General features: G+C 48.0%; 1 protein-coding gene across 1 annotated transcript in view; it reads left to right on the top strand.

The window, feature by feature from the left end:
- Window positions 1–5,952: 5,952 nt before the first annotated feature.
- The window catches only part of SNRNP200 (small nuclear ribonucleoprotein U5 subunit 200), a 29,431-nt gene continuing 8,180 nt past the window's right edge, over window positions 5,953–27,203 (top strand). The window contains exons 1-30 of the mRNA XM_002926475.4: window positions 5,953–5,997; window positions 6,516–6,679; window positions 8,181–8,352; window positions 9,040–9,232; window positions 10,167–10,222; window positions 12,002–12,100; window positions 12,706–12,858; window positions 12,966–13,065; window positions 13,229–13,365; window positions 15,051–15,134; window positions 15,227–15,400; window positions 15,684–15,821; window positions 16,053–16,208; window positions 16,760–16,930; window positions 18,780–18,973; window positions 19,191–19,314; window positions 20,396–20,545; window positions 20,788–20,898; window positions 21,467–21,598; window positions 21,769–21,957; window positions 22,329–22,526; window positions 22,954–23,106; window positions 23,220–23,300; window positions 23,561–23,644; window positions 24,281–24,387; window positions 24,729–24,847; window positions 25,114–25,268; window positions 25,376–25,565; window positions 25,766–25,939; window positions 26,917–27,077. Of these exons, the coding sequence (XP_002926521.1) occupies window positions 5,953–5,997; window positions 6,516–6,679; window positions 8,181–8,352; window positions 9,040–9,232; window positions 10,167–10,222; window positions 12,002–12,100; window positions 12,706–12,858; window positions 12,966–13,065; window positions 13,229–13,365; window positions 15,051–15,134; window positions 15,227–15,400; window positions 15,684–15,821; window positions 16,053–16,208; window positions 16,760–16,930; window positions 18,780–18,973; window positions 19,191–19,314; window positions 20,396–20,545; window positions 20,788–20,898; window positions 21,467–21,598; window positions 21,769–21,957; window positions 22,329–22,526; window positions 22,954–23,106; window positions 23,220–23,300; window positions 23,561–23,644; window positions 24,281–24,387; window positions 24,729–24,847; window positions 25,114–25,268; window positions 25,376–25,565; window positions 25,766–25,939; window positions 26,917–27,077 (4,164 nt within the window). The remainder of the gene's footprint in view (window positions 5,998–6,515; window positions 6,680–8,180; window positions 8,353–9,039; window positions 9,233–10,166; window positions 10,223–12,001; window positions 12,101–12,705; window positions 12,859–12,965; window positions 13,066–13,228; window positions 13,366–15,050; window positions 15,135–15,226; window positions 15,401–15,683; window positions 15,822–16,052; window positions 16,209–16,759; window positions 16,931–18,779; window positions 18,974–19,190; window positions 19,315–20,395; window positions 20,546–20,787; window positions 20,899–21,466; window positions 21,599–21,768; window positions 21,958–22,328; window positions 22,527–22,953; window positions 23,107–23,219; window positions 23,301–23,560; window positions 23,645–24,280; window positions 24,388–24,728; window positions 24,848–25,113; window positions 25,269–25,375; window positions 25,566–25,765; window positions 25,940–26,916; window positions 27,078–27,203) is intronic.

The following is a 27,203-nucleotide window of genomic DNA, read 5'->3' as shown; positions in this document are numbered from 1 at the left end:
TGAACCCTGTGCTTCCAGGCCTCCTTTGTGGCCTCGCCCACCCATGGCCAGCAGTAGCCCCAGAGACGCTCATGTGAGCTGAGGCCAGCCTCGGACGCAGGCATTCTGCTCTGTCTGACCTCCTGGTGCCTTCATCTATTGGAACCATATCGCCCTCTCTTTGCACGGCAGGGGATGTGCTTGCTACTCATTTTCCCAAAACTGAGCAATATATTGTTTAGAGATCATACGTAAGGAGTAAGACTATGAAGAAAAGCAAGGGCCTGGCTAATATAAAAGTCAGGGAAGTGGTTATCTCTGGTGGGGAGACGGGGAGAAGAGCAACTGGCGAGGACCCCCAAGGGGCTTCTGAGGTACTGGTGTGATAGGCACACTTGTGTGTACTTTCTTTTCCTATTTCCTTGGCACATTGGTCTCCAGCAGGAATTAGCATTCTGAGCCTTCACTGAGCCTGCCTGCCGCTGCTGGTGTCTGCCCCCAGAAGAGCTTACATTTGGCCAGCCTCCTCTCACTGGGCCCAGTCACAAGTGCATGACAAGTACTGTGTCCATGCTTGGCGGCTTTTTTTAAAAAGTTCGTTGGATACACAGTTAAGAAGGCTACAGTGCCTCAGGAAAAAATGACTGGGGCTTGGATTTGGATTTCATCCCAGCTGGCAGTCTAGGGCTTGGGAAGATTAGTGGGCAGAGACTTGGAGCTGTCAAGAGGAAAGGAAGTCAGGGCCCAGGTAGGAAGGTGGGCAGGGGTGCGGTAAGGCAGTGCAGATATGGCCTGTTTGTTCTTTCTTTTTTTTTCGTTCTCTCTTTTCTTGTTTCTTCATTTTATTTTAAAGTTTATTTAAGTAATCTCTATGCCCAACAAGGGGCTCGAACTCACAACCCCAAGATCAAGAGTCACATGCTCTTCTGAATGACCCAGCTAGCTGCCCGTTTTTTTCTTTTAAAAGTTCTATTCTGCAATGGAAATTGGAGGGAATGGGATAGTAGGGAGGGGGAAGCCTAAGAGAGGAGCTGCCCAGCACAAGTAGGAGACTCAGCTTATTACAACCGTCTGTCCTCCATCTGTGGAGGAAGCCAGTCCTTGAAACTGCAAGCCACCAGCTGCCTCATTAGGAATGGATCCATCACAGAATCAGCATGAGCTGCACCGTGACCTGTGACTGTCTTTACAAGGAGTCTGCATTATATATAGTTAGGACATTATTCCATTTCTCAACAAGCATGTGGCAACCCACACACCAAAATGTGTCCTCAGGAGACCCTGCAAGTCAGTCACCTGGTGAGGTCACATACTTAGCCTAACAACGTGGCCCCAACACACAACATTCTGGCACAGCCACCCAGCCTACAGCCATCCTACTGGATACGCCTAGGTCTGGCAAACTGTCATCTTCCATGTGAGGGCTGGAGTTTGGAGAAAAGCCAGCAGCCATTCAGAACCAAGTTTTGGGTGGAAGGGCCATCAGGTAAGACCATTTATAATAAGAAAGCAAGGGTATGACAAAGAATGAGACAGTTTTCCTGTGTTCGATCACGGACTGCCCCAGACACAAAGTACTTCATAAATGCTTTTGGGAAATGCAGCTCTGTCAGATGGTCCTTTACCCTTACTATTGCCTGGCGGAGTTCTAGGTGCCCAGCGCTCCTAAGGAGTAAGTAAAACTATCTCCTTTCAACAGGTGGTGCACATGAGGCACTAAAAATCGACCTAAGATTGCACAGCTAGGAAGGGGTGAAGCTGGGATTTGAACCCCAGCAGCCTGACACAAGAGTCCATGCTTTTAATCACCACATCAAACTGCCTCTTGGTTAATACAAAGGCATTGCCTCCTAGGACGAAGACCTGAAAGGGAGCAAAGCCTGTTTAGAGACGTACACCAGATGAATTTAGAAAATCAATTTCATCACTACACGGTTAAATCTTAAACATTCCTCTGCATAGGCTGTTTGCCGGTGTAGCCCTGGAACCTAGTGTGATGACAGGCACAGAGGAGACAATAAAATTTTGCTAAATGAAGAAGTGAAGGAATGGAGTAGTTAGGAAATGTGCATGACTGGGTGAACTGATGTTCTAGGCAAATGGAGAGGGAACTACCATCTACTGAATCCCTTCTCCACGTAGGACATTGTGTTTACTGGGGTCATTCAATTCAGTCTGACTCGAACCCTGTAATGTGAATGCTCAATCCTAGATGAGGAAGCATTTCACCACCTAGTATGTAAGTTGCCAGGGGCTTTTTGGTGAGCCAGAATTCCTCTACAACCCCAAGAGTTCTGGCAACCTAAGGACTTCCTGGACACACCAGAAACAATCACCAAGTCCCTCTGAATTTTGCTCATCTTTCTAACATTCCATTACCCCTGCCTGTGGTACCCCCATCAGGCACACCTCATCTCATGCTCTGTCTCCTTCAATAGGCTCCCAGCTGTACTCCCTGTCTCTGGTCCCCCCTACACCCCACTCTCCCACCTATACCTTACGTAGCACTAGGAGAATCACCTTCCTCATGCCCAGCTCTGTGAGGAAGCCCCTGTACAGAGGGTCTGGAATGAGACAGCCTAGCTTTGAAGCAGGTGAGGCCAGGCAAGTCAGTTATCTTCTCTGGGCCTCGATTTCTAAATTGCTAAAATGGGGGAAATAAATATATTTAATAGGGCTTTATGGGGATTAAATGATATCATGTATGCTAAAGTGGTACTTTGCAAATGCTTGCCACGTGATAAATAGTAACTTTTTGCTTAGTCTAGATGTTAATCCCTCTAATCAAACACCTCCTATAAAGCTGCAAAAAACAAACAACCCCCCCCAACCAAAAATCTGTATGGCTTCCTACTGTCTCCCAGAATAAAGTAAAAACTCTACAATGGCGTTATGTTTTCAAGAGATTCTAAATTTTATCTATCCCAAATTATATTACATTGTTCCATTCCTTACATTTGCTCTTCACTCAACTGAATTGAGTTCCTAACAGTTCCTTGGACATGTCTTTGTCTTCCCACTTTCATACTTTGCTTCTTCTGCATTCCCTTGAAATCTCCCCCACTCCTTGCTTCTACTGAAATCCTAGACATCCTTTACAACTGTAACTCTTGCTCTTTCTCCGCTATCGACTTCTCTGATCTCCCACAGCGCCCCCTTGTGGCACTTACTGCACAGTTTTGTTTTATTTTTTTAAGGAGTTAGACGTTTATTGAATACACTGCAACTGAGCAGGCGGCAGGACACAAAGGAGAGACTGTCAGCCAGAGGTAGTGCTGGGAAGCTTGGTTAAGGGGGGAAGGTGAGGAGGTATGGGAACTCATGGAATTTCCCTTTTTTGGTAACTTACAGTTTTTTTAATTAAGAATTTTTTAAAGTGTTTGAGAAAAAGAGAGAGCACGTACATGGTGGGGAGGGGCAAGGGAAGAAGGAGAGAAAGAACCTTGAGTAGACTCCTTGCTGAGCATGGAGCCTGATGTGGGGATGGATCTCACAACCCTGAGATCATGACCTGAGCCGAAACCAAGATTTGGACGCTTAACTGACTGAGCCATCCAGATGCCCCCACTCAGCTTTTTAGTTGCAGTTACTGGTACGTTTCATGTATCCTCTAAGTCTATACTTCTCAAGGGTTCTAGCTGCATCTTGTTTTTCTCTGAGTCCCTAAAAGTGCTCACAAAGTTGTGCACATATAATAGAGAGGTTACTAAATGAAATGACAGGGATTAAGGTATAGGAATGCAGGCCCCAGGAGCCTGGGTAACCCTGTGTACTGGCACTAGGGATAAGTGAATTCTGAATCTCTGGAGAGAAGCAGCACAATGGGGCACACATGGACTGGAAGAAAGTTAAAGCTGAACTCAACTTGCTGATGAACGTCCCCCACCAAGGGTCTGTTCTTGTCAGGATGCTCCTGGGTCCTTCAGGTTTTTGGGGATAATCCTGTTAAAATTTTAAAAAAGAAAGAAAGAAACAAACAAACAAAAAACACCTTCACTGAGATATAATTTATATACCGTATGATTCTTCCACTTATAATGTATGATTCAGGGGCATCTGGGTGGCTCAGTTGGTTAGGTGGCTGCCTTTGGCTCAGGTCATGATCTCAGGGTCCTTAGATGGAGCCCCATGTTGGGCCTTTCAAGGGAGCTCTCTGCTCAGTGGGGAGCCTGTTTCTCCCTCTCCCTCTGCTGCTCGCCCTGCTTATGCTTTTGCTCCTACTGTCTCTCTCTCAAATAAATAAAATCTTTTTTAAAAAGTATGATTCAATGGTTTTTAATCTGTATTCAGAGTTGTGCACCCATCCCCATAATCTAATTCTAAAACATTTCCATTAGCCCAACAAGAAAACTTGTTCCCATGAGTAGTTAGCCCCCATTCCTCCTCTGCTTCGAAGATTTGCCCACAGCCTAGGCTTGACTGTGAACATAAATACTACTCCCCCAGAAACGCAGAGCAGAATCCCTGAAATATTTTTCAGATTCTTTTGTGTCAGGTGGGTGAGCCACAGGATGGCCACAAAATCAAAGTCAGTCTTGAGGATTCAGATTGAAATAACCTTCAGTGAGCGCCCACCTTGAGTCAGGCAATTCACTGGTGCTTTTAAACACACTACCTCATTTCATCACAACACACATAGGGGGAAAGTTTAACTGCTTCAATTTTAAGGATGACAAAATGATGCTCACCCAGAGAGACCAAAGTCACAAAGCCACTGAGGAGCAGTGCTGCAGCAAGGACTTGACTGTCCCTTGAAAGGCCCAGTTAGACAAACAAAAACAGCGTCAGGGCTGCAAACTACATGCCTACAGGGGCCAGGTATGAGAAAACAGGAGCAGCGGGAGGAACATGTGGATCCTCTAAGGACAGCAAGTTGCTGACTAGCGCTGGGCAAGGAGGCCATGTAGGAATGTGGTCTCATGTGGCCAGCATTCTGATTTCTCCATAGATGCTAAAAGTCCAGATTTTCCCAATTTTTAAGTAAGGAGTCAACAGACAACCAAACAAAATACCCCTGCGGGTCAAATTTGGCCCAGAGACTGCTATAGAGGATGAATTTCTTTGGCTTAATACCTATCTTCCCTTTCGTTCCTCTTTCAAAAGCGAACAGGCTCTAAGTGAGGTAACCGTTCAGCTCTTAGTTGCCATTCCACAGCTGAGAACAGGTTGGTTGGCTGGGGGTGGGAAGACACCAGTCCTGGCCCCAGGACTTTGCTGCTTAGTTAGAAATTAAGTCACTGTCTTCAGGGAGCTGGTCCTGCCAAGAGGGCAGCTGCGTTGGGCTCTGCGAAGGAATGAGACAAGCATTTGGGCGCAAACAGGGGGCCCCGGCCGGCCCAGAACGAGGGTCTTGTTGACATGCATGGGTTTTAGGTGGGACGGGTGGAAGACAAGAGTTTTCTTTTCGATTGTTAAATACAGAATTGAAACCCAAAGGATGATAGTAATTCTCACACACACTCTGAAATCGCTCGCTGGGTGCTTCAGTTTCCTCAACGGAGAAAGGGGCTAACCGGCACCCCTCGCCAGCACAGCTCACAGGACGGTGGCCAGAGTCAGGAAGAAGCGGGTAGAAAAGCGCTTGGGTTAGGAGAGGGGGCTAAGCAGGAGTACGTTTCGCTATGATGCGAGGGGTCCCGGAAGCAGTGAGATGAGGGGGAGCCTATCTGCGGCGGGCGTGAAATTGCAGAGGGCAGCCAGAACCCGAGGCCGAGGTCAACGGATTAGCTGATCCGGGGACCTAGGCTCCTCCCACCCCGCCCAGAAGGCCGCGGGTCAGTGGCGCACTTTCCCCAGAGACATGCCCCACCCACACTTCCGGCGCGCGACCCGGAAGCGGAAGGGGGCACGTCTCTTTCCCTCTCCTGTGCGTCAATCTTGCGTTGCTGCGGCCCGGAGGGAGCGGGAAGCAACGGTTTTTGGTAGCGTGCGGTGAGGGGAGCTGAGGTCTGAGATCCCCGGAAAGCCGCGGCCATGGCGGATGTGACCGCCCGTAGCCTGCAGTACGAGTACAAGGCGGTGCGTGTGGGCTCGGGGAAGGCCCCGGGCTAGGGAACGCACTGGGAGCGGGAGGCGGGGAAGGGGAGTTTTAGTCTGAAGGCCTACGGGTGAACCACGAAAGCGGAGACGAAATCAGATCCAGGCGAAGGTGGGGGTACATGACATGAATAACCACACTAGGGTCTAGGGCGGGCGGGATGGGCTAAGAGTTCTGCTAGGAGTGTTTGTTCCCTGTCCCCTCGACGCCATACCCGCCCCCTTCTCTGTCACCCCCAGCATGCCACCACTTATCCCAGGTGTGGGTTGTTACGGGCAGTGTTAGGAGCAAGGATCGTTCAATTGATTTGATCCCCTTTTCCTCCTGTGCAGTTGTGTGGCGCTCTTTCGCCTTAAGGAAAACCTCTTATTCCCCTTGTGCTTATCAGCACTTAGTTGCTCCAGTTCTTACTAACTTTGATATTATCAAGCCTTATTCCTGTGATGCAGGAAGTTGCCCTCCTCGTGTCAGAGCTTGGATAATATTGTGATCTTTTCAGAACTCGAATCTTGTCCTCCAAGCTGACCGCTCTCTCATTGACCGGACCCGCCGGGATGAACCCACGGGAGAGGTGCTGTCCCTGGTTGGGAAGTTGGAGGGCACCCGGATGGGAGATAAGGCTCAAAGGACCAAACCACAGATGCAGGAGGAAAGAAGAGCCAAGTGAGTACCAAGGAGAACGTGATTTTTCTTGGGATCCAAAATCCAACTTTCCTTGAGCATTTGAGCAGTGTTTTTGTTGAAATGTTTGGTGCAAGATGAGACATTAGTGGCATTAAAACAACTTGGCTAAGGTAAAAACAGAACATGAGATTTAAAAGGTTCTTTGGCCTCGGTATGTGTACTGAAGTGAGAAAACAACTTTTATAAAGATTTTATTTATTTGTTTATTTGGGAGATAGAGCAGGGGTAGGAGCAGAGGGAGAGGGACAGACAGACTCCATGCTGAGTGAGAGCCGACTCAGGGCTTGATACCACGACTCTGAGATCATGACCTGAGCCAAAGTCAAGAGTCAGGTGTTGAGGGGTGCCTGGGTGGCACAGTTGTTAAGTGTCTGCCTTCGGCTCAGGGTGTGATCCCAGCGTTCGAGCCCCACATCAGGCTCCTCCTCTAGGAGCCTGCTTCTTCCTCTCCCACTTCCCCTGCTTGTGTTCCTTCTCACGCTGGCTGTCTCTGTCAAATAAATAAATAAAATCTTAAAAAAGAGTTGGGTGTTTAACCAAGTGAGCCACCCAGGCACCCTGAGAAAATAAGTTTTAGGGCTTTTTCTAATGTATATGTTTCTGGTCCATAGAGAGATCTTAATTTTCTCCACAGTATTTTCAAGACCCTTGCTATTCCATGTCTCATTAACTCTTTTTCTTCCATTACAAATGTCCAATTCCAACTTCTTTCCTCTGCTGTTGCCCATGTCCTGCTTTTGTTGGTATGGACTAATATTCAAGGATCCATATTATAAAAGGTTTTTTTTGGTTTTGTTGTTGTTGTTTCTCTTTTTGGGGGATATATTTCAAAACTTAAAATATCATTGAACTTCCTCATCTTTATATTTTGAAATCCCTGATATCTCTGTGTCTTTCTCCTCTCCCATGATGAAATCTCAAAAATGGGTAGGCCCAGTTTTGATTAGTTGTATTTTTTTTTAAAGGTTTTATTTTTAAGTAATTTTTGCAACATGGGGCTTTAACCCACAGCCCCAGATAAGAGTCAGATGCTCTGTCAACTGAGCCAGCCAGGCACCCTTTGATTAGATATATTTGGAATGAGTTAATACATCACTGGTTCTCCACTTTGCAGAGTGTGGCTTCCTTTCCAGGTTTGTTATAATTTTTTGGGAATCAATGGCAGTAGATTCTTTTGGAGAAAACGTGTGCGAGAAGTGGCAAGTCGAAATTTGATTATATGGTGTTGTCATGCCAAGTAAAAAGGGTTGTCTTTTTTCAAATGAATGAGGAGGCTGTCTAGCGAGAGGATAACGAAGGACTCCCTTCCTGTTACTGTATTCCCATAAAGATGGCCAAATGGGAATCATTTGCTGAGGTGCAGATTCATGTTTTTAAATATGACCTGTGTGCCGTGAAGCTGGGGAGAGGAGGGTAGGCTTGATTTAGTTTTGCCTTTTGGGGTGCAGGTTCTGCCTCTTAAACATCTTGTGTTCATTAGGCGAAGAAAGCGTGATGAGGACCGACATGACATTAACAAGATGAAGGGGTATACCCTGCTGTCCGAGGGCATCGATGAGATGGTGGGTATCATCTATAAGCCCAAGACTAAAGAGACCCGGGAGACCTATGAGGTGCTGCTCAGCTTCATCCAGGCTGCCCTTGGGGACCAGGTGAGGAAGCCAGAGGGTGGAGCTGTGGTTTTGGAGAGGGAGAGGGTCACAACTGGGAGGTACCAGAAGAACCTTGTCTGTGGATTTTCCTGTGTGGGCCATAAGAGTTTGTGGAAGTGGCTAATATTTACTGAGCACTCTGTGTGCAGTGGTGCTTTACATGCCTTCTCTCTCTCAGTCCTCATACTAGCACTCTGCCTAGGTGCTGTTAATATTCATTTTCCATTTTACTGGTGGAAAGAATAGTTAAGTAATTTTCCCATATCACAGAGGTACTATTTGGCATATGAGCCTGGGTATTCTATATCCAGAATCCATGCTCTTGACCATTATACATGTGTGACTAGATTAAGGACCTTAATGAGTCTCAGAGGTTCTGGTGAGGACGAAGAATTACCAAAAGTTTGGTGGGCTAGAGGAGCACTGAGTGTCTCTGTTGCCTGGAGAAATGCGCCAGACTGTTGTGGAAGTTGGGTCCTACTTCCTAAGACTACCTACCTAATCTTTTTAAAAACAGATGAGTTTTCCTACAGTTGTGGCATTTTTTTAATTAATAGTAATGAAAATGGTCAGAACCTGGTATTCAGGTTTTAAAGAGGTGTGACTCTTCACATCCTGTTGTCACATAAAGCTGGCCAATGATGTTCTGTGTCTCGTTCTAAATTTTTAAAATTTTTTGGCCACCAGCCACGTGATATCCTTTGCGGGGCAGCTGATGAAGTTCTAGCTGTCCTAAAGAATGAAAAGCTTCGGGACAAGGAAAGAAGAAAGGAGATTGACCTGCTGTTGGGTCAGACAGATGATACCAGATACCATGTGCTAGTAAACTTGGGCAAAAAGATTACAGACTACGGTGGAGACAAGGAAATCCAGAATATGGGTAACTGAGCTCTTGATGTCCACATCATATTAAATTGTTACTTTTGGCTTCTTAATTTGACTTTCAAGTCCCAAGTCTTAAAAACCTCTGAATGTATCCATGAGTTCCCATAACCTGTTTGGTGTCTGAGGAGTTGTGATCAATGAATCAGAGTCCCTAGATTACAGCAGCTATTTTTTTTTTTTTTCTTAAAGATTTTATTTAGTTATTCGACAGAAATAGAGACAGCCAGCGAGAGAGGGAACACAAGCAGGGGGAGTGGGAGAGGAAGAAGCAGGCTCATAGCGGAGGAGCCTGATGTGGGGCTCGATCCCATAACGCCGGGATCACACCCTGAGCCGAAGGCAGACGCTTAACTGCTGTGCCACCCAGGCGCCCCAGCAGCAGCTATTTCTTTTCTTTCTTTCTTTTNTCTTTTTTTTTTTTTTTTTTTTTTTTTAAGATTTTATTTATTTGACAGAGATAGAGACAGCCAGCAAGAGAGGGGAACACAGGGGGAGTGGGAGATGAAGAAGCAGGCTCCCAGCGGAGGAGCCTGATGTGGGGCTCGATCCCAGAACACCAGGATCACGCTCTGAGCCGAAGGCAGACGCTTAACTACTGAGCCACCCAGGCGCCCCTACAGCAGTTACTTCTTTAAGACCTTTTGTATAGAACCTGGAGGAAAACTTGGGAAGAGCCTGTTTGGGGCGGGGAGGAAGGGTGGGAGCACTCAGGTAGTTGACCAAGCAGCGCAGGGCCGTGTCCAGAGTTGGCAGGCCCTCAGAAATGGCAGTATGGATGACTTTCTTATGTTAAGGGTCTTTGTCTGTGGGTCCTGAGACCATAGATCTGTGCCGAGGACGGGCAAGTCAAGTAGTTGGGGAGGAATTAGCCCCATAATGCCTTGTTTCACTAATTCGCTGTGTCTTTTTCTAATCCCTTATTGTTGCAGATGACAACATTGATGAGACATATGGTGTGAATGTTCAGTTTGAGTCTGATGAGGAGGTGAGTGAGAAAGCAAGCAAACCCAGTGTGTTCTTGTTTTTTGAAATTGTTAAGGTGAGGGGACCACTTCTGGTGTAAAGAAGCTCCCTAGCTTAAGCCAGACAGATTTGTATGGTGTTGTGTGGCTGTCAACCTTGGGCATAAACGTTATTTTGCTAAAAATTAGCTACAGTTATCTCTAGGGATTTATAAAGGAAATTTACACTGTACATGTAGACATATAATTTAAAACAAACCAAGTCTGTCAGCAAAAGGAAGGACACACAGCGCAGTGTATACCTTCATTGAGGGGTACACCACCACGTTTTATTCCCTTTTAATCTTTGTGAGAATTTTCCACTTTTCAGTGCTGCCAGTTGCAAAAGCATACACGTTGGCCCAAGAGCACGGGCATATGACATACATGGTTGTTTAAGTGACAGTTGCAGCGGCCACTGAGATATACCACCTCATCCGAATTCTTGAATATAACTAAATAGGAACAAGTGGGACACTTGAAAAAATTTTCAGAGTTGCCTTAGAGTTCTCAGTGGGCGAGTTTGGCTCAGGCAAAATGCCAGCCTCGAAATTTCATATACTAAGTAAGACAGGAAGCAGAGGTAGCACGAGAGAGTCGGAGGAAAGAGCCCCCAACTGGGAGCCACGAGATCTGAAGTGTGGTCCTGTAGCTCGGGTAGGTCATTTTGCTTATTCCTCCATCTGCTAAATAAGATTTAAGAAGTAGACGACTGCTAAGCTGCTTTCTGTGGTGTAGTTAATGGGATTTTTTTAAAGATTTATTTATTTATGTTTTAGAGAGAGACTGCACGAGTGGGAGGGCAGAGGGAGAGGGAGAGATAATGTCAAGCAGACTCCATGCTGAGTGCAGAGCCTGACACGGGGCTCAGTCCCAGGACCGTCGAGTTCATGACCAGAGCCGAAACCAAGAGTTGGACAGCTAACTGACTGCACAGGCGCCCTGATAGGATTTTTTTTTTAGTTTCTTTTTATGTAATCTCTGCATCCATCGTGGGGCTCGAGTTCACAACCCTGAGGTCAGGAGTCGTGTGCTCTACCCACTGAGCGGCCAGGTGCTCCCAGTTTGTTGCTGTTTAAAATCATAGAACCCTATTAACTAGGGATGCCTGGCTGGCTCAGTGGGTAGAGCGTGGGACTCTTGATCTCAAGATTGTAAGTTTGAGCCCCACATTGGGTGCAGATTACTTAAAAATAAAATCTTAAAAAAAAAAAAAGTGGCTACAAACTATAGAAGAGTGTTTTACCTGTAGCATTCATTCGTTTATCAAAGACTTACTGATTAAGTACCTGTTTGTAACATGACCCTGTGCTAAGTATGGAGTACTTACAGTGTGAGAGAGTGTGAGGAGAGATAGTGGAGAGCAAGCTGAGTTGTCTGTACATCTCTGGATCACCATGTGTTTTCCCAAGCATAGTTTCTGTATTGCTCTTCCCTCCCGTTAGCTGATAGTTCTGTCTTTTCATTTATTGATTGTGCATATACGAGAGAATGTGATCCAGTTGGTTGCCATTGTGGCAGTCTAAGAGGAGAAGCAGAAGAGAGTAGAAGCATCTAGTGACTCCATGCCAGTGGACTTAGAGTAATGAGAGCATTCAGTTACACGTACTCTGGACTAAGGCTCTGGCTCCAGGAAGCTGTTGGTTTCCCCCAGCGCCATTTCTGCAACCATGGAGCTCATTTTAAGGGACTCAAGGGAGAGGTTCTGTGGTGATGTTAGGATCATCTCCACATCATGAGTTGGGGTTGGGCTGTTTCTGTAGGAAGGTGATGAAGATGTGTACGGGGAGGTTCGAGAAGAGGCATCTGATGATGACATGGAAGGGGACGAGGCTGTAGTCCGCTGCACCCTTTCAGCTAATGTAAGTACCATTTGCTCTGGCCTGTTGCTGCAAGGCTAGGGGATTTCTGGGTATAGCATTTGTTTCTCCTATGTAGATCCTGTCATATATTCACTTACCGAGCTAGCCTTTTATAGGAGCCATAGTAAACATTCAGCGTCTTGATTTTCTTAAGATTTCAGTCACTCATTATTCTTCACAAAGGCATGTGTTGATGAAATGTAAGTTTGGTATGCTCCTGAATTCAGTATAACAGGGTTTTTTATTTTTATTTTTATTTATTTATTTATTTATTTTTTTAAAAGATTTTATTTATTCGACAGAGATAGAGACAGCCAGCGAGAGAGGGAACACAAGCAGGGGGAGTGGGAGAGGAAGAAGCAGGCTCATAATGGAAGAGCCTGATGTGGGGCTCGATCCCATAACGCTGGGATCACGCCCTGAGCCTAAAGGCAGATGCTTAACCGCTGTGCCACCCAGGCGCCCTGACAGGGTTTTTTAAATTCTGGGAAATTCTTAAAGCTGGTAGGCTCTGGTGGCAGGGAGACCTTTGTTGCAGGATGTTGAGAAAGCAGTTGGGGCAGATGGAGACACGGCATGAGCTAAGTGCCTGGTTCCTTCTATAGCTTGTAGCCTCAGGGGAACTGATGAGTTCCAAGAAGAAGGATTTGCACCCGCGGGATATTGATGCATTTTGGCTCCAGCGGCAGCTCAGTCGCTTCTATGATGATGCCATTGTGTCACAGAAGAAGGCAGATGAAGTGTTGGAGATCTTGAAGGTATGGCCGAGATGTGGTTTTGTCTTCATTGTGCGTATCTTAGCAGATGGGATAGCTACGAAGCAGATGGCTGTGTCCTTAATCATGGTGTTACCTTCTCTCTGCAGACGGCCAGTGATGATCGGGAATGTGAGAACCAGCTGGTTCTGCTTCTTGGTTTCAACACGTTCGATTTTATTAAAGTGTTGCGACAGCACAGGATGATGAGTGAGTATATAGTGGTCCTTTCTGGAGCGTATACATGGCGTGTGTGTGTGTGTGTGATGGAGACTGACTTTCAGAGCTTGAGCGCCTGCCTGTTTTGCTTAGCTTGCTTTCTACCCCAGTCCCCTCCTTCTCACCTTCCGTTTCTACCTTTTGCCATTGGCAGTTTTATACTGCACCTTACTGGCCAGTGCACAGAGTGAAGCGGAAAAGGAAAGGATCATGGGAAAGATGGAAGCTGATCCAGAACTCTCCAAGTTCCTGTACCAGCTCCACGAGACTGAAAAGGAGGATCTGATCCGGGTAAGGCCTGGGTCGTTTATCTGTCTGATTCCCGAGCTAGAGTGTTTGCTTTGGAAAAGAGACTTCAGTCTGGCTCCTGGGTGGCTCAGTTGGTTGAGTGTTTGACTCTTGATTTCTGCTCAGGCCATGTTCCTCAGGGTCGTGAGATCGAGCTTCGTGTTAGGTGCTGAGTGTGGAGCCCGCTTGGGATATTCTCTCCCTTTGCCCCTCCCACTCATGTTCTCGCTCGCTCTCTCTTAAAAATTATAGTGTAAAGCTGAATTCCTATTAGCAGAGGGGGTGGAGGGGTCCTGGGTGGCTCAGTTGGTTGGGCATCTGCCTTTTGGCTCCGGTCATGATAGCAGTGTCCTGGGATTGAGTCCTGCATCAGGCTCTCTGCTCAGTGGGGAATCTGCTGCTCCCTCTGCCTCTCCCCCTGCTCGTGCATGCACGCTATCACTCTGCGCATGCTCCCTCTCTCAAATAAAATCTAAAAAAAGAAGAAGAGGGGCGCCTGGGTGGCACAGCGGTTAGGCGTCTGCCTTCGGCTCAGGGCGTGATCCCGGCGTTCCGGGATCGAGCCCCACGTCAGGCTCCTCTGTTGAGAGCCTGCTTCTTCCTCTCCCACTCCCCCTGCTTGTGTTCCCTCTCTCACTGTCTCTATCTCTGTCAAATAAATCGATAAAATCTTTCAAAAAAATAAAATAAAAAAAGAAGAAGAGGGGGTTGAAGAAGTTAAGTACTTCTCTGAATTCTTTGAGGTTTGTCACTGGTACAGATTAGAATTAACACATTCACATTGATGTGGTCGAGAGACTGCTGGCCTGCTGCTGTATTCACCAGCACCATGGGCCCTTCACAGTTTACACAGTAAATCATGGTATCTACTGAAAATGCAGGGATAGAACACATGTGTTGACTGAAATCATGGTAATTACTGAAAATGCAGAACCAGAACACATGTGGCTGAACACAGAACCCACACTTCTACACTTAGGGATAGCCCTTGATACTGAATTGTTGAACATTTACTTGTGAAACTCCTGTGCTGTGCATTATCCTTTTTTTTTTTTTAGAGGATAGTGTATTTTTTTATTTTTTAGAAGGTTTTGGTTTTTTTTTTTAACATTTTATTTATTTATCGGACAGAGAGACAGCAAGAGAGGGAACACAAGCAGGGGGAGTGGGAGAGGGAGAAGCAGGCCTCCCTCTGAGCAGGGAGCCTGATGCGGGGCTTGATCCCAGGACCCTGAGATCATGACCTGAGCCGAAGGTAGACGCTTCACGACTGAGCCACCCAGGCGCCCCATATTTTTTAGAAGGTTTTATTTATTCATGAGAGAGAGTGCGTGCATGCATGAGTGGGGGGAGGGGCAGAGGGAGAGGGGCAAGCAGACTCCCTGCTGAGTGGGGATCTCGATGTGGGGCTCGATCCCAGGACCCTGAGACCACAGCCTGAGCTGAAGCCAGATACTTAACCAACTGAGCCACCCAGGTGTCCCTGCATTGTCCCTTTAAAGCTGTTCACTTGGCTTTCATCATGCTGGTGGTCCCCATGGCAAGGGTCTAAACATAAAGGGCCGTCTTTCTGTTTTGGGACTTACTGGTCAGCACCTGTGAGTCAAGCTTAGCTAAACAGGGACTGAAAGGGACCAGAACCTACAAAGATGATGAATTACTATTCTTCGTGCCTTTCCCCATGACAGGAGGAAAGGTCCCGGAGAGAGCGAGTGCGTCAGTCCCGGATGGACACGGACTTGGAAACCATGGATCTGGACCAGGGTGGAGAGGTAAGTCTCAGGATCATTTCCAAGGCAGTGCTGGATAGGAAACTCATTGGTTCACCTTGCTCACTTTGGGTTTTTGTTTTTCATACTCCTAGGCACTGGCTCCACGGCAGGTTCTAGACTTGGAGGACCTGGTTTTTACCCAGGGGAGCCACTTCATGGCCAATAAACGTTGTCAGCTTCCTGATGGGTCCTTCCGTCGCCAGCGCAAGGGCTATGAAGAGGTGCATGTGCCTGCCCTGAAGCCCAAGCCCTTCGGTTCGGAGGAAGTGAGTGAATCACTTTTCTCAGTTTTCTTCAGTTTTCACCTTCCTTCCAGCTTGGATTTCAGCCCATTGGCCAAAATGTGGCCTTGTCTCATCGATAGTTTATCCCTGATGTGGAAGCTGCTTCAGAGGTCCCTCTGTTTTGATTGCGAGCCCCGGGGACAGAGTCAAATCTCCTTCAACGGAGAGTTACGCGGGCAGGGGATGTGCCGTCCTGGCCATCCCACAGACACGGCGTGCGCGAGGGTGCTGCCAGTGGGGCGTGAACGGCGTTTCTCTCTTCTAGCAACTGCTTCCAGTGGAGAAGCTGCCGAAGTATGCCCAGGCTGGATTTGAGGGCTTCAAAACACTGAATCGGATCCAGAGTAAACTCTACCGCGCTGCTCTGGAGACAGACGAGAATCTGCTGCTGTGCGCCCCTACGGTGAGCACTGCTCTGGCCGCTCTGTTCTTGGGGAGAGTGGTGTGTGTTTTTGGTGGCAAGATTGTTCATCTTCACCCATATTCCCCCCCACCCCATGTTCGTTCTCTGATGGAAGAGATGTTAAATGGTCAGATGCAATTCCCAGGACATGCTCTTGTGTCTGTTTTGGTGATGAGCCTGTGGAAGCGAGGGCAGGTAAACAGACCTTCTCATCGTTGACTTCCGTCTTAGGGTGCGGGTAAGACCAACGTGGCCCTGATGTGTATGCTCCGAGAGATAGGGAAACACATTAACATGGATGGCACTATCAACGTGGATGACTTCAAGATTATCTACATCGCTCCCATGCGATCTCTGGTACAGGAGATGGTGGGCAGTTTTGGAAAGGTAAGGGGGTAGAAGGGTACTGGGAATGGGTCTAGGGCGTCACTGCTTGTATTAGGCCATCCCCGGAATGCCTCCTATGGTATTTTTCTTCCACTTCAAGGTGGAGCATGACCCAAGTTCAGAGTATTTCTGAAGCAAGAATGTCCTGGATCTCTCTTGGACTTCTGCAAGGATTTAGCATCTTCTTTTAATTCTCTCCATAGCAGTTTTCTGTAGTTGTTTCCATTTATATTATTGAAGAACTTACGAAGCACTCATGGGGCGTGGTTGATAATAGATCTAGTGGTGTTTTATTCTAGGTCCTGTTATCTACAAGTTTCCATTTTCCCCTCTTGTCTGCAGACGCTCCAGAGATCCTTTGTCTGCTTCATTTGCCTAAATGTAAACTTGGTTTGTTTTAGATATATGTGTTCGTGGGATCGATCTAATTCATTTGCTATTTCCCTGTTGGGTTGATACCTCCTTCCAGTACCCTCCTCTCAGACCTCCCAAAGTGTGGTGGCAAGGCCCCCTTGAAGCAGTTTTGCCTGACGTGCCTCTTCTCCACCTAGCGCCTGGCCACCTATGGCATCACTGTTGCAGAACTGACTGGTGACCACCAGCTGTGCAAGGAGGAGATCAGCGCTACTCAGATCATCGTCTGCACCCCCGAGAAGTGGGACATCATTACCCGCAAGGGTGGGGAGCGCACGTACACCCAGCTCGTGCGGCTCATCATTCTGGTGAGCAGGGAGTGCTTGGGGACGTGGGGACCAGACCTGGTGGAGGAGGGTTTGCTGGGATTTTTGTTTGTTTGTTTTAAAGCTTTATGTAAGAGAGTGAGCAAGTGAGCTGGGGAGGGAGGCAGGGGCAGAGGTGGGGAGAGAATCTCAAGCAGACTCCCCACTGAGTGCAGTGCCCACCACGGGGCTTGATCTCATGCCCCTGAGCTCATGACCTGAGCCAAAATCAAGAGTCGGACAGTTAACCGACTGAGCCACCCAGGCGCCCTGGGTTCGCTGGCTCTTAACCCTGACTTTGTCTTTAGTGCTCTCCTCCAGTCACTAGCCTGTATGATGACAGCTGTTGTCGGCCTCGCTGTTATCAGTAAATGAGAGTCGGCGCCTAATTGGAACATTCCGAGGAGGCGCATGGTGTTCGCCACGTCGTCCTTCGTGTCTTTTTTTATGCCTGAACTATTTTGAAATAATGTAAACAGACATAACTAATTGTGTCTTTCCAGGATATTAAAGGGCTTTGTTAATAAATAATCCATTCTCAGAGGGAATGAGGAGGGAGTCAGGATATTGTGTTCCATATACACAGAAGCACCCAGGCAAAAATGACTTTGAGCCTGAGTGTAGTTTCCGTAAGTTGTCTGGGAGAGCAGGAAGGAAGACTTGCGCGTTGATTCTCAGTATTCTGGAGCAGGGCTTGGCCATCTGTGGCTACTGGTTTTGGAATACAGCCATACCCGTTTATTTACATACAGTTTACAGCTGCTTTTGTGCTGCAGGGACAGAATTAAGTACAATGGACTCTTGAACAACACATGCTTGAACTGCATGGGTCCACTTATGTGTTGATTGTTAAAAAATAAATACAGTACAGTACTGTAAATGTGTTTTTCCTTATACTTTTAATAGCCTTTTCTTTAGCATATTTTATTGTGAGAATACAGTATATAACACATCTATGAAGTACACGTTAGCCAACTATTTATGTTGTTGTAAGACTTCTGGTAAAGAGTAGGCTATTTGTAGTTAAGTGTTGGGGGAATCAAAGTTATAAGTAGATTGTCGACTCTGTGGGGCACCCCTAACTCCTGTGTACGAGGGTCAGTTCTGTTTGTAGCAGAGACTGTATGGCCCTTTAGGAAGTTTGCCAACCCCTGCTTTAGAGCCTTGCTAGTCAGAGTCTTGTTACAAGTGCAGAGTCCCTGGCCCTATCTCACACCTACTGAAATATACTTTTTTTCTTTTAAGATTTTTATTTATTTATTGAGCGCGAGCGTGAGCTGGGGCAGAGGGAAAGAGAGAGAATTTCAAACAGGCTCTGTGTTGAGCACATAGCCCAACATGGGGGTCAGTCTCCTGACCCTGAGCTCATGACCTGAGCCAAAATCAAGAGTTGGGCACTTAATAAGCTGCCCAGGCACCCCGTGATCTGCTTTTTAGTAAGATCTCCTGCTGCGTGTTGAAATTCAAGTAGCACTGCCTTAGGCTATGTGAACTCATCCTTTGATTCCTGATCTTTTGCAAGTGCTAAGTAGTAAACGTGCAGAGGTGAAGCCTTATTTGATAAAAATACAGTCTGCTCGGAAGCTTCATTTTCTGAAGTATCAGATTTTCTTGCTGTAAAGCATATGTTTCACTAAACTAGCACTGCAGCTCTGTGGACACAGCATGATATTTTCTGGGAAATGGTATTTCCTAGTGCTTGTTGTCTCACCCTTTGGGTTTCTCTTGCTTGGGATCTCTTTTCTTCCTTATTTGGCATATCTGGTACGTACTACAAGATGGGACTATTCTCTGGAAAGAGGGCTACGTTTTTCTAGTCCTAGAGGTAATTTGCGGCCCCCTCATTCCTTAGGATGAGATCCATCTTCTCCACGATGACAGAGGTCCTGTCTTAGAAGCTTTGGTGGCCAGGGCCATCCGAAACATTGAGATGACCCAGGAGGATGTCCGACTCATCGGTCTCAGTGCTACCCTTCCCAACTATGAAGATGTGGCTACCTTCCTGCGTGTCGATCCTGCCAAGGGTCTCTTCTACTTCGACAACAGGTATGAGAAAAAGTGGGAGAAGTTTCACCATGGTGACCTTCCTGCTGCCTTTCCCCTTTTTCGAGGAGCTTTGTTGGATTGGGTATTAGAAGGGTCTTTGGGTTTTGATGTGGTGTGAATCCAGAAAGGAGTGTAGTTCCCGGGCAGTGAAAATGACTGTTTATTTCCTCAGTATTCTATGCCAGAAGCCTCATTTGTGTAACTGCTGAATTTCTAGCTTTCGCCCTGTGCCTCTGGAACAGACTTATGTGGGTATCACAGAGAAAAAAGCTATCAAGCGTTTCCAGATCATGAATGAAATAGTCTATGAGAAAATCATGGAACATGCTGGAAAAAATCAGGTCTGTCTGTGGTTTCCTGTTGAACTCTGTTCTTTTGAATTTTTGATTTATAATCAGGCAAGACTGACAAAAATGAGGAGAGAAGATACAACTCAGATCACCAATATTAGGAATAAAATGGGATATTACTTTAGAATCTGTAGCCATTGAAAGGATGCGAACAACTTTATGTGTAAGTTTTGACAACCTAGAAGAAATGGGCCAATTCCTCGAAACGTACCAACTACCAGAACTCAGCCTAGATGAAATAGATAACCTGAATAGTCTCGTAACCATTATAAGAAGTTGAATTTGTAATTTAAAAACTCCCAAAAAAGAAATCCCCAGGTGTGGATAATCATCTGTCTCTCTACATTATCAGGGATCCTTCCCCAAAAGATTTGGATGACTGACACTAAAAATGTAACACAGTAAAAATAAAGATGAAAATTAAAAACCAGTGGAAGGGAGAGCATTTTACTAGAAAATATGTTACAGTTTTTTAATTGAACACTGTTTAGTTAAGTTCACCAAGACAAAAACTAAGAAAAAGCAACAGGTTGTGTATAGATTTTTGTCTGATAAAAAGCATATGAATTTAAATGAAGAGAGAGATCTTTTCTTGGCACTAAATACTTGGATGACTTTCCTACCAAATTGTACTAGTCTCATTCTGAGACTTCTTCCTCGGTCCTTTCATAAAGGCTGGTGCCCATCATTTAATATAGTGTTTCAGCTGTTACTTTGCAGACACATTCCTCAGGTGGCTTAGAATCCTGTCAGCTGCCTAAACACAGATTCGTAATTGAGATTCCTGAATTTGCATCCTTTATTATATTTAAACATGGTTTCAAAGATAGAGTGCTTAAGAGCTTAGTTTCCCAGCTACAGGACTCTGCCACTCTGCTTTGTAGTTTCATTCATATAGGGTCTTGCCAGCTTCTGAATCAGTAGACTTTCCTGCCATCGCTCCTCTTTTAGACCTTGGTTTCTCACCTCATAATGGTGTAGCCTCTGCTTCCTGCTACTGGTGCCTCAGGGCCGTAGGAGTGACAGTGGTAACTGTGTCTCTTGACTGTGGTAAACTGTGGTTTTTCCATAGGTGCTGGTGTTTGTCCACTCCCGGAAGGAGACTGGGAAGACGGCCAGGGCCATCCGGGACATGTGCCTAGAGAAGGACACTCTGGGTCTGTTTCTGAGGGAGGGCTCAGCCTCCACAGAAGTCCTTCGGACAGAAGCTGAGCAGTGCAAGGTGAGGAGAGACAGGCCCGGTTCTCTGTTTCCTGCCTGGTAACTGGCTCAATCCAAGGTTATCCAGACAGTCCTCGACGGCATTGTGGGGCTGTTGTCTCGGACAGGTTAAGGTAGATTGGCTGGGTGTGGTTATGTGGACTAGGTGAAGGGGCAGGGTCTCATGTGAAGAGATCTGCTTAGTCTCTGTAGAGTTCCCACAGTGAGGCTCACCTCCTCACCTGTTCTTTCTCTGTCCCGCAGAACCTGGAGCTGAAGGATCTTCTCCCGTATGGCTTTGCTATTCATCATGCAGGCATGACCAGAGTTGACAGGACACTTGTAGAAGATCTTTTCGCTGATAAACACATTCAGGTGAGGGTGGGCAAAATGTAGGCTTCAGAAGACCTGAAACATCGAGTGCCATGTGTTTGTGCCCGGTGCTTTGTTTCTGGCTCAGGTAAACCAGGTCAGAGGGGTATGGTGGTACAGTAGATAGAACGTGCCACCTCTCCCAGCTCTTTACATATTGTGTGAGGGAAGGCGAGTGATTTTAGGAAAGTGTCCGAGAAGCATGACAAGGAAGCATGTTTAGTGACTCCAGATACCGCCAAGCAGGGCCTCATGAAGTCAGGACCTTGTTTGTTCTCTCTCAGGATACGGTGTATTATTGTCTAGTAATCTTTATTAATTGTCTAGTAATCTTAAGTTGATTAACGTTGGTCTGCACTTTTGTCTGTTAAGTATCTCTGGAACCATGAAAGGTTGAATAGATGAGGAACCCAGGGTTTCCTTCCCTTTTTATTCTAGTCTTACACTGACGAGTGTGGGGCCCATCTCAGTCCTGCTAGAAGCTCTGAGGCCGGTTTCCTAGAGGACTTGGGGGTACTCACCCTCTGGAGCTAACGTCTGTTTTCCTTATTCCCTTGCCTTGCTGCTGTAGGTTTTAGTTTCCACAGCAACCCTGGCTTGGGGGGTGAATCTCCCCGCGCATACAGTCATCATCAAAGGCACCCAGGTGTACAGTCCAGAGAAGGGGCGCTGGACGGAACTGGGGGCACTGGACATTCTGCAGGTATGGAACTTTTGAGGTTATTTTCAGTGGGGGGAAAGTATCCTGTGTATAAAATGCAAGGGGGCCAAAAAGGTGGCAGATGGAAGGTGGGGTTCTGTAAAGTAGAAGCCTGGGAACAAATCCATAAGCTCTGTGGCCACAGCCGTCTTGGTTTGCTGTCTCTGACCTAGATGCTGGGACGTGCTGGAAGACCCCAGTATGACACCAAGGGCGAAGGCATACTCATCACGTCTCATGGGGAGCTACAGTACTACCTCTCCCTCCTCAATCAGCAACTTCCTATTGAGAGCCAGATGGTTTCGAAGTTGCCTGACATGCTTAATGCGGAAATCGTGCTGGGGAACGTCCAGAATGCCAAGGTAGGGAAGGGCTCTGCTTTTGGCGCTTCTTGCTTTCTCTGGAGAAGCCAAGGTACCAGGGTGGGATGGTCTCCGTTGTGGTGCTGTGGGCCACCGGCGTCCAGGGTCCTCCAACCCTACACCCCACATCTTCGATGTAAGCCGTCTCTCAGAAGATTGTCAGGTCTGTGGCGGCCAGTTCCCTTTGTTACCGAGATCTCAGAAAGCACTCTTTGTTTCTTTAATAATGAAATGTTAAAAACCTTCAGCAGAGAACATAATATACGTTCTTATCATTGGGAATTTCTAAGCAATTTACGGGAACATTTCACTCGGACATCAGTTCACATCAGTTCTCCATGCTAAGACCCATGAGCTATCTCTTCTTGTAGGATGCGGTGAACTGGCTGGGCTATGCCTACTTGTATATCCGAATGCTCCGATCCCCAACCCTCTATGGCATCTCTCACGATGACCTCAAGGGGGATCCCCTGCTGGACCAGCGCCGACTGGATCTGGTTCATACTGCTGCCTTGATGCTGGATAAGAACAATCTGGTCAAGTATGACAAGAAGACAGGCAACTTCCAGGTGAGTGGGCTGAGGGATTGAGGCAAAGGTCTCAGGAACTAAGTGGTAGCCCCAGGAGACAATTTTTCAAATTGCATTCTTGATTTGGATACTGCCCATCTAATTGCCTATTGTTCGGAGCAATAAAAAAACGGGATTGGACCGTGGCCTTTGAATCTGGGAACTTCTAAAATGGCATATTAGAACCTGCTGCTGCCTCCTTTGTGTCACTTGCGTTGAGGTGGCTAATTCAGCTGTCTTTTCTGTGTGGGCACAGAAAGTGGGACCGTTGGTCAGTGTACTGTGCCATGTTTCCTCATGTACGTGGGCCTGGCGGTAGTGTTGTCGTGAGTTCGTCCAGTGGGTGCGCGGTAGGCACCCGTGGCCCACAGTGAGAGGTTGCCACTTGTTAATGATCGCCGTTGGACTGAGTGTTCCTCCTTTGTAGGTGACAGAGCTGGGCCGCATAGCCAGCCACTACTACATCACCAATGATACAGTACAGACCTACAACCAGCTGCTGAAGCCCACCCTGAGTGAGATTGAGCTTTTCAGAGTCTTCTCCTTGTCCTCAGAGTTTAAGAACATCACTGTGAGAGAGGTGAGTCCCCATGGCATGTTGGGACAGGTGGTTGGTACTCACTGCTGAACCCCTGGATGGGTTCTCTTCTCAGTCACCTGCCTTTTTCATGACCTGTTTCCTTCTTGTGGCAGGAGGAGAAGCTGGAGCTGCAGAAATTGCTGGAGCGGGTGCCCATCCCCGTGAAGGAGAGCATTGAAGAGCCCAGTGCAAAGGTGAGCCCGCTCCCCGGCTTGGGATAAGGAGTGGGTGGTTTAGTAATCTCCTAATTCGAGTTCGTATTTGGTGACCCGCTCGGTTCTCCCAGTTTTTGCATCCTTCTCACGTGGTCTTTTTATGTGGAGTAATGATTATTTAATGCCTATAAAGCAAGATCTTAACCTGGCATGGACTCTGGAACAGAAATGTGATTCACTTTCTTGGACTGGACTCTTCAGTGATTGGCCACCTTCTGGCCAACCTTGCTTTTTTCCAGATCAATGTGCTGCTCCAGGCCTTCATCTCGCAGCTGAAGTTGGAGGGCTTTGCGCTAATGGCGGACATGGTGTATGTCACACAGGTGAGAGCAGAGTGGTGCTGCCAGAAGAGAACTGAGCAGCTTGCAGCTGTGTGCTGGTATGTGTCTTGGAGAAAGGAGGCCTGACCCTAGTGAGGGGGAAAGAAGGCCAAGTTTTGCCCTGTTTGGCTCGTTGGTTCATGTGTGTCTGGTATAGCCACTCTGTGTCACTGACCTTAAGTATGCGGAGAGGTAGGGCCTTAAGAGAGAGTGCTGTGGAGAGCCACAAAACGTGGTGTCTGCTTTCCTACAGGAAATGACTTCCCACTGTGGCTGCTGGGCTCAGATGTAGATCCGGAAACGGCAGAAGGCTCTTAGCTATGCTTGGTCTTTATCTGTAAGGGCAAGTCACTAGCATCCTTACTCCTGCTAGATCCCTAGTGCTAAGTGAGCCGGAGCTTTAAAATCATGCAGTGAGTATTGAGTGAAGATGCATGGTGAGCTCGAGCTGCACTTTTCTGACTATGCCGCGTTTGGCAAGCGCCTCCTGTGAAGAGGAGTGGTAATTACAGAGGGACTTTGTTTGTGCGTGGTGTGCCTCACCGCATCAGAGCTTGAGGTAATTAAGCCACGTGTTGGGTGGCTTCATGAGGTCTGGGGATACTGGACTTAACAGAGGGAATGCTTTCTCTTTCCTAGTCGGCTGGCCGGTTGATGCGTGCCATCTTTGAGATCGTCCTGAACCGAGGTTGGGCGCAGCTTACGGACAAGACGCTGAACCTCTGCAAGATGATTGACAAGCGCATGTAAGGGCCGGGGGAGCTGGAAGCTGGTCACCGTGAGCTAAGGTCCCAGGCTGAGGGTGTGGTGGGGAAGCCTTGGAGTGCTCTTATCTCTGAGTCCCTCACGCCTGAAGTGGGACTTGGACTTGGGTGAAAGTTGACAAGAGGGAAGGCCCTTTGGGTGGAGCCTGGGGGTGGGGGGAAAGGGGTGGGGAATGATGGCTTGCAAGTGTCGCTGCTGGTGTGGTTCCCAGAGCTTTCCATTAACGACTGTGTTTTGTGTGGTCACGGCTAATCTGTTGGAAGCCATGGTGAGGGCCATTTGTGACACAAGGGACTGACGGTGATATGTCCTTCCTGGCTAGGTGGCAGTCCATGTGTCCTCTGCGCCAGTTCCGGAAACTCCCTGAGGAAGTAGTGAAGAAGATCGAGAAGAAAAACTTCCCCTTTGAGCGTCTGTATGACCTGAATCATAATGAGATAGGTGTGTGGGAAGTTCTCCTCTCTCTCCTTACTGCTCAGACATCTTTCTAAGCCTTCTTACTTCCCATTTCCGAGGCCTGGTGCCCTATTGTCCCGTGTTCACTTCTCCACAGCCCACTGATGTGACTTTGAATCCTCTGGGCTGCCCTAAGAGTGAGGGCGGGAGTCTGTGCACTGGAGTGGAATGTGCTCCTTGCCCTCAGGGCCCAGTTTGCAGCCGTGCTCGGCAGGCTGGGCCGCAGCCGCTGTACTCTCGTGTCCTCCTAGGGGAGCTTATCCGCATGCCGAAGATGGGGAAGACCATCCACAAGTACGTCCACCTCTTCCCCAAGTTGGAGTTGTCGGTGCACCTACAGCCCATCACACGCTCCACCCTGAAAGTGGAGCTGACCATCACGCCGGACTTCCAGTGGGATGAGAAGGTGAGGCCTCGCTCGGCGGAGGCTCGCAGAATGCTCCCGAGGAGAGCTGGATCGGAGCTGTGAGTCCACGCTGGCTCACGTCCTTTTACTTGTGCTTGTATTGATAGGTTCACGGGTCATCCGAGGCATTCTGGATTCTGGTGGAAGATGTGGACAGTGAGGTGATACTCCACCATGAGTATTTTCTACTCAAGGCCAAGTATGCCCAGGACGAGCACCTCATTACGTTCTTCGTGCCTGTCTTTGAACCGCTGCCCCCTCAGTACTTCATCCGAGTGGTGTCTGACCGCTGGCTCTGTGAGTGTGTCTCTACGTGGTCCCATAGGGGCACGTCTTCCGGGGGGTCATAGGAGTGTCTTGGCCTGCACTAGACTTTGTGGGGTCGCAGTGATATGACCAGCTGTTGCCTTGGGGTTTCCAGCGTGCATGGAGGGGCTCTGAGGGGCCATTAGGTAAGGGAGGACTGCTCGTGACCCCTCCCGTTTCTGTTCTGGCAGCTTGTGAGACCCAGCTGCCTGTCTCCTTCCGGCACCTGATCCTACCAGAGAAGTACCCGCCTCCAACCGAGCTTCTGGACCTGCAGCCCTTGCCCGTGTCTGCCCTGAGAAACAGTGCCTTCGAGAGCCTTTACCAGGACAAATTTCCTTTCTTCAACCCCATCCAGACCCAAGGTAGGCGTTTCCATCCCCAGGAGGTCGTTTTCTTTGGGGGCCTTTTAAGGTCCCCTGGACACAGATACGTTCCACGGCAAGAAGGGAAGTGGGGCGCTCAGGTAGACGGAGCTCAGCAGTGCCGACTGAGAGCACACCGGGACTTTTCCCCTCTCAGTCCTTGGTTGCTGTTAGATTTCCTTCACTTTTCGGCACGTGTCACTGGGGAGGGTCAGTAGAACAAGGTCTTATGAGGGTGCATTGTTGTTTCTCAGGCTCAGGAGGCTGGATCCGTGCCCCTGTTGCTCGAGTATTGAGCCAGCGTGTGCAGCACTGACGGAAGCCTCCTTCCCCTCATTGTTTTCAGTAACAGCCACGTTCGGAGTATGCCCTGTTGCCTGAGTACTTTTGGCTGAGTGCATCTGGGTGTTTCTGTTTTATGCCTTCCGCCGATGCTGTGAGGGACTCACTGTCGGTGGTACCACTATTCGTATCCTGTTTCACAGATGAGGAAGCTCGGCAGGGAGGGGCACGTCAGCTGAACCAGCTAATAAACAGAACTTGGACTTCAGCCAGTCTTAATGCCAGGAGTTTGGCTTTACTTTCTTCTTTATTAGACTGTTTCCAGGGGCCACAGGAGAGTGTTGGAGGGGCAGAGAAAAGTAGTCAGTCCCTTTTTGTTCTGCATCCTGGTCCCTGAGAGGCTTAAGCACAGGATACTTGGCCTCCTTCCCTCTGCCATCCTGCAGATCTCCACGCTACCCCACCTCTTGGTCCGGGCTCCAGCCCTGTTGCCTGTGTGTGAGAGGAAGAAAATGGGGGGAGAGGTGGAGTAGGCCGATTGCAGGTAGAGGCCCTGATGCCACCCCCTTCGTGGTTGGCGCTTGACAGCTGACTGACTGGCTGAGTTTCTCCTGGTGTCCTCTGTTCTAAGGAGTGGTCTGAGTCTTTTCTCTCCTTGGTGTTCCCACCCTCCCCCCGGCTCTGCCGGCTTCCAGTGTTCAACACCGTCTACAACAGTGATGACAATGTGTTTGTGGGGGCCCCCACGGGCAGCGGGAAGACCATCTGTGCGGAGTTCGCCATCCTGCGGATGCTGCTGCAGAACTCGGAGGGGCGCTGTGTCTACATCACCCCCATGGAGGCCCTGGCGGAGCAGGTACGTGGGTGGCATGGTGCTGTGTCACGTGTGAACTTGCCTGGAAGCTATTTTCCTCTGAGCCCAGATCAGAATTCTCTAAGCCCTTGAAATTTGCAGGGTGATTTGTAGCAAGACTCTTCTTTC

The sequence above is a fragment of the Ailuropoda melanoleuca genome, chromosome 4 (assembly GCF_002007445.2).
Source record: "Ailuropoda melanoleuca isolate Jingjing chromosome 4, ASM200744v2, whole genome shotgun sequence".
NCBI classification, from domain to species: Eukaryota; Metazoa; Chordata; class Mammalia; order Carnivora; family Ursidae; genus Ailuropoda; species Ailuropoda melanoleuca.
This window is presented reverse-complemented; position numbering and strand designations above follow the sequence as displayed.